Source organism: Stylophora pistillata, chromosome 5, assembly GCF_964205215.1.
Source record: "Stylophora pistillata chromosome 5, jaStyPist1.2, whole genome shotgun sequence".
In the NCBI taxonomy this organism is placed as follows: domain Eukaryota; kingdom Metazoa; phylum Cnidaria; class Anthozoa; order Scleractinia; family Pocilloporidae; genus Stylophora; species Stylophora pistillata.
In genome coordinates, this window is record NC_142523.1 from 38,501,018 (window position 1) to 38,507,177 (window position 6,160).

General features: G+C 40.1%; 1 protein-coding gene across 1 annotated transcript; it reads right to left on the bottom strand.

The window, feature by feature from the left end:
- Positions 1-1,199: 1,199 nt before the first annotated feature.
- On the bottom strand, positions 1,200-5,967 carry LOC111339591 (uncharacterized). Its single transcript, XM_022946269.2, has 4 exons — positions 5,813-5,967; positions 3,544-4,346; positions 3,102-3,384; positions 1,200-2,268 (listed from the first exon to the last, which is right to left on the bottom strand). Exons 1-4 carry the CDS (start codon positions 5,933-5,935, stop codon positions 2,038-2,040), a joined length of 1,440 nt encoding a protein of 479 aa, XP_022802004.2. The 5' UTR covers positions 5,936-5,967; the 3' UTR covers positions 1,200-2,037.
- Positions 5,968-6,160: the final 193 nt, after the last annotated feature.

The window sequence follows — 6,160 nt, forward strand, 5'->3', positions numbered from 1 at the left end:
TGTTAAAGAAGAAAATAAAATAAAAACAAAAACTCAACTTTATTTTCTAAATTTATGTTCACAGAATTGAAGGACGCAAAGAGTTGTCCAAATTAGGTTTCGGAGACAGAGCTCCCGCGACGCTTGTATTATGATATTGTGATAGATTATCATAGCCAACTAAGATTCGAGACAGGGTTCTTCGAGATTATCACAATAGGTTAAAATATTCAAAAAAAGAGAAAACTACGGAAAAAAAAGAGAAAAATGAATAAGAAACTCTCAGCTGGCCGATACATCAAACAACTCAACAGAATAAAGAGCGAAGCGTCACATAACAGGTGACTTCAACCATATTCTCGGTTTCAAATTTTGAGCGCACCTGATGCAAGTACAGTGTCAATGGTAAAACCAACAGTCTGCATTGATCTGGAGACGTTCTCGCAGGAGGCAAGGTTATATCACCCGCGAGATTGGTTAAACCATCAATTAAATTTCTGTAGATTTTAACCAGTCGCTTTGTGACAGCTGACGAACTTTATGATCTAAGTTTAGATTCAAATATTAACTGTTGATGTCAACATTGCATACTTTGAACTGATATTGAGCACAAATTTGTCAAAGGCTCTGTCAAGTGATCTAAGATTATTACAGTTGGAAATTAATGAGTCTGTTAACTGTTATTACTTTTGTTTTTACGTTGACGTTCATCACATGACATGATTCACCATTTTACATTTTATCGTTTTCATAAGCGCTACATAAAAAAGTTTACAAATACATTATTTACAAATACGTTATTTACAAATAATGTATTAAAAAACGACTTTTTTAACGCCTTCAATTCGTAATTCGTGTTTGTTTGTCCTTAACATCGCCCGCCTAGATTAGCTCGCTATTTGCAGGCGGTGTTTATTGTAAGTAATTGTTTTGGAAGACCTAATGAACTTGTAAACTTGTAAACTTACACAGGACGACTGCGACACCTGCAAAATTTGTCATCACATTAGAGAACAAAAATGATGCACCACGCAGTTTTCTAGTGTTAAATCGGTTATTAAGATGGTTTGGGTTTAGAAATCCGTTTTTAGGATCAGGAAGGGTATAAAACTACAAACTAATCGATGAGAAATAGGGAAATACGCTGAAAATTTCTGATAAAACGATCAGCGATAGGGGATCATAGTTCAAAAACAAATTTCTCCACGGGACTTAACACGTTACGCGTTTACACGTTTATTTAACAATAACAATAACAATAAATCCTTATTCCCCTGGCTCCGCAGATAGCAGTGCTAATCGAGGCGGGCCAGGATAATCAGTAAAAGAATAGGAAATTCACACAATTAAAACTACAGATGAATAAATAGATGGAAATACGAAAACAAATTAAGTCTACGGAAACAACTATGTGGTTAATTCAAGTTGACAGCGCATTATGACCAAAAGGAAAAGCCCTGGGAACTGGCGAAGTCCTTAACTATTTTATTAGATCAATGGGTACACTCTCTGGCGATTACTAGCGTGTTCTTCAACCTTCTTTCGCGCCTCAGTTTTCATACCGGTAAACCGATAGTCTCAATTGTTTAAACACCCTACAGATATTCATTGTTCAAAGATCTAAAAGTGTCAATTCTGTATTTTGGCCAAGATCTCCTCTACAATGATCGCTTGTCTATAAGTGATGTGATTATAAAAAAAGTTACCACTAAGCAAAGGATTGGAAGAAAAAAGCCACCCTCGATTTAGCTTTTTACATCGAAATAGACTGAAATTTATCACTGTTACAATAATAAGTGATCTGTGAAACATAAATCATATTTTGCGCAATAAACTTTAAAATCTCATTTCCTGTCGTCAAATTGAAGCTTGCATTTCTTGTTACCAAATATATTCCAAATCTCAATGACCTTGGCTAATCGAAGAAAATGAAAAAAACTAGCTTGATTAATCTCGCTTAACAGAAATAAACCAAAATTTTTATGAAGGGAAATTAGCAGTAACAATGAATGATTTTATGGGTATCAAGGTCCTTAAGCGCTCACAACCCAACCGCGTTTATTTCTTGTAAAGAACAAGGGGCTGGCCCGAGCTTAATGTCACCGACAGGGAACCATCGGAAGAAACAGTTAAAGTTTCCGAGGGATTTAAAACATTTCCGAGAGTATCCCCTGGTTGGTATGGGGTATCCCTGATCGAAATATTAATGGATGTATCAAGGTTGGTTATGACAATAAGTGCGCTTCCTTTGGAGAAGGCGTAAGCATCAGTCTGGACGTGTCTCTCCATCTATCAAGGTAAACAAAAACATATGAAAGTGAATGATTCGATACCTTAATAGCAGCATAGGCAGAATTGCTAAGGTCTACAGTGTTACTAAGGTTGAGATCGGACGCCAGCATTATCAGGCGCCTCTGGCATCCGCTTTAGTCCATGTAACAACCTCACCTTTTCCCCCTACACATCCCACCCCAGGGGAGGACATCCATCACACAGTAATCTCGTGTGTGAGAAATTAACGTCTCCTACCCCTAACCCTGGAGGAGACCGGACCTCCATTTTATTCGACCTTATCCGAGAAGACTAGAATATCTATCCATTTCATTGATGATATAGAAAGGTAGCAAATTCTCCTCAGTTATTTTAAGACCATGAGTATTGGTCCGGCCGGGGCTCAAACCCTCGACCTCCCGCACAACACAATCCGGCGCTCTAACCAATTGAGCTAACCAGGAGGCGGTCAACATAAATTAAGGACTGCGCTCGACGAGTTTTTCGAACTTGCTTTATGAACGAGCTAGTCAGATAAGATACTAAAACTCTTCCAATGGAATTATGTCTCTGATGCACCAAAGCCAATAATTCGAGTATACTATGAAAATATTTTTAAAATCGGAGAGGCATTCTCTTCATTTTATTTACTAAACCAAGACTGACGCCCGCGATCTGTGTCTCGGGGCCGGCAAACCGCAACTGCACATGCGTTAGAAAGGTGCACAAGATAGCAAGAAAGATAGAATTTGCTTATAAACATCGGTTTTTCTGTGAAAGTGGAGTGCGATTGTCTGGTTGAGAGTTGTCCCGAGAAGGACTGTTATATATGGTTTCTTTATGCGCGTTACCTGTTTTTCGTGTATCCATTCATTTCCAAGAGATCTTCTGAATTGTGCAAGTGTCTGAATAAACTTGTACAGTGGGTTTGCGGTGGACATATAAGGCCAAAGAGATTCACGGTTTTTTGGGTCGGAGCCGCCGTTAAATCCTTGTTCAGTTCCGTAGTACACTATTGGGATCCAGTCCCCCATCATCACAAATGCAAGAGCGTTCTTCAGTGATGTGTGACTTGGGTTAAGATTCAAGAATCTTTGATTGTCGTGGTTATCCAGAAAGCCTCCAAAGACTGATCTGGTTAAAAGCAAACAAATCATTATCTCCTGTCTTAGATTAAATTCTATTTGTAGCTTCTTCAGTTGCAAGACCATACAACTTGTCTGAGACCCACGGCTCAAAGCCAGTATCTAGGCAACTGCGGAGACTCACATTGCAAAGTAGAAAAAGACTTACCTGTCCTTGTAAATTGTATAGGAACTCTTCACAGCAGCACTAAGGGCAGTAAAATCTTTTGATTTTTCCTGGAAGATTTTCCGTAGGGTCCAGTACATTGGATAAGCTAGCACAGAGTCAATATATCCTTGGTATTCCGCCACATAATCCATAGATCCACAGGGTGGAGGACCATTATTTGCCTCCCCGATCATAAACGCTCCTCCAGCTTTACGAAACTCTGCCCAGAATGCCTTTGGAACCTGTATGGCAGTGTCCAGGCGATAACCGTCAAAGCCAAACTCGTCAGTTAAACCTTGAATCCATTCGAGGAGCGTTTTGGCCACAAATGGATTATTTTGGTCAAGATCAGGTAGGCCAGCCAGCCAGTAGTTCTCGATCTTCCACTGGTCTTTACATTCTTGAGGCCATTTTATGTAAGGATGTTTGGGGTGGTAATGACTCGATTCATTAAAAGGAATAAGATCATTAAAACTAGCTTCAGGTGGGTAACCCATGTGGTTGGCCACAAGGTCAAGCATTACCCAGACTCCTCTCTCGTGACAAGCTGTTACTAGAGATTTCAGATCATCTCGGCTTCCAAAGTGCGGATTTATTTCAAATATGTTCTGAGCCCAGTAACCATGGTAACCTTTCTCGGTATTTTGCACAATAGGTGAGATCCATATAGCATTAGCGCCCAGGCCCGTTATGTAGTCCAGGTGCTTTTCAATGCCTTTGAACGTGCCACCGCAGTAGTTACTTAAATCACCACATTTATCGGGCGGTAAATCTCCAGAGGGGGCAAACCGATCCGTCAGGAGCTAGAAAACAGGAAAGCAAGGTTCAGCGGTTACGTTATGATATCAGAAGAGATGATGTCACGCTACGCTTGCCCCTGAGGAATTGCGTGACATTTCAAACAAGAGCTGCAATGGAGACATTGCATGGGTGTGACCCTTTGACTCACAGAAGCGATTAACATATAGTTTCTCCCTATAATACCCATGCGCCACCCACCAAAGTAGGTTAATGAGAATACCCAAGTTTACCAGGTAGAAGTTGTTAACTTGATCTTACACCAAATTCTCGTAACTAATTTACGAGGAAAAGTGTAGCAGCTGGAGGGGGAAATAAACAATCAGATCTTGGGAGTCAAACGGTTAAGATGGGAAGTAGCTGTGCATTCGCGACTATGATTTCTGTCATAAAGCTGACACCTCCCTTAATTCCCCTCCCTCGGTTAGACAGTTGGCTTCTGTCACACTAACCTGCTCAGCAGTTGTCCCTTGAACTGCTATTAGGCGTCTTTTTTTTTAGGTAGAAAGGCTAAAAAAGGTTAGTCCGGAAATGTGCTGACGAGAAAAGGGGAAACATTGCAGTAACCACTGGTCATCTTTTACGTTTACCCTATTTATGCGGAACAAGGTGAGTCAGCGGGAATTGCACGATTTTGAGGGCATAAGCGGGCTAGGGCAGACATATTACCTACAGGAGAAGAAAATCGGGGTTTCTTTTTAGCCCCTTCTTCCACCCTCCCCCAGCCCCTCACTACATCGATCCACATGTATATGTTTTTTTTTTGCTTCGTAACAGTTGCCTCGGGACTCATCTTAGCCTCTTTCCGTATGACTCTAATAGGAAACAAGTTATAATGCTCCCGTTTAGAGGAGGAGACATTAGGAGATAAACAAAGTAATACCGCCAACGAAATCAGGTAAATACCGCAATAATTCAATCAGAGTCGAAACTCGATGTCATGCCGCAACCATTACTGTGAACGTTTCGTGACACACTTAGGGTAAATAAAACGGAAATAACAATTAAGAAATTGCCGACAAAAGAAAGGTCAGGTAATTTCAATTTCAGCCTGTTTACCAAACAATCGGAAACTGGAAAAGGCTTGGAAGATGGTGGAAGAGTTTGAAGATAAGTTGTCATTGACCGTCCCAATTACTGAAACACTGTATCCTGCAGGTTCGGAGAATAACGCACTACTGTAATTCGAGATTAGAATTACCGAATTTCGCATGAAAAAATTTCTAATACCGCAATATCCCTGTAGCTACTTAAAGCAAATTCATTTTTTCAGATTAATGGAGGACTCAATGAACGAAAAATTTTTCATTGTAAAGGAAAATTTTCAGTAAGGTATAAACTTTGTCATCTAGTAATGTAGGCATGTTGCAACATGTCTTTGAAGAATTTTTAACCCGAACTCGACCCTCACATGATCAGCCCAGTTTTAAGCTAATGGTTTGAAAGTCTATATATCTTCAGCAATCCTAACCTGATATATTATCCTTCCTTTCCATTCTTCAGCTGTTTTTCCACCGCATTGATTAAAACTGATTTGAATAAAAAGCAAAAATGTGGAGATTGTGCGAAGCGATAGCCTGTTGCAGCTTTCCATGTTGAGACGCTAATACGCTAAATCGAGGGTGCGAGGTCAGACTACATTTAGAACTACGCCTAATTTAGAACATAAATCACGACAAGCGCGTGCTCTGATTGGTCAATCTATTCTCCACTGTTTGCTCATGGGCGCACGCTGCCCACGTGAGCGAATGTATTCGAGTAAGGAAATGTTTCGTAAGCAGTTTTTTTTTTATGTTATAAAACAAGTGGTAAACACAAC

Excerpts from the sequence above, each read along its gene's own strand:
- LOC111339591 (XM_022946269.2), bottom strand. The coding sequence starts at position 5,935 with ATGGAAAGCTGCAACAGGCTATCGCTTCGCACAATCTCCACATTTTTG. Across the intron at positions 4,347-5,812 it reads AAGGAAGGATAATATATCAG|CTCCTGACGGATCGGTTTGC; the intron begins GTTAGGATTGCT and ends CCTGTTTTCTAG. Across the intron at positions 3,385-3,543 it reads TATACAATTTACAAGGACAG|ATCAGTCTTTGGAGGCTTTC; the intron begins GTAAGTCTTTTT and ends GCTTTTAACCAG.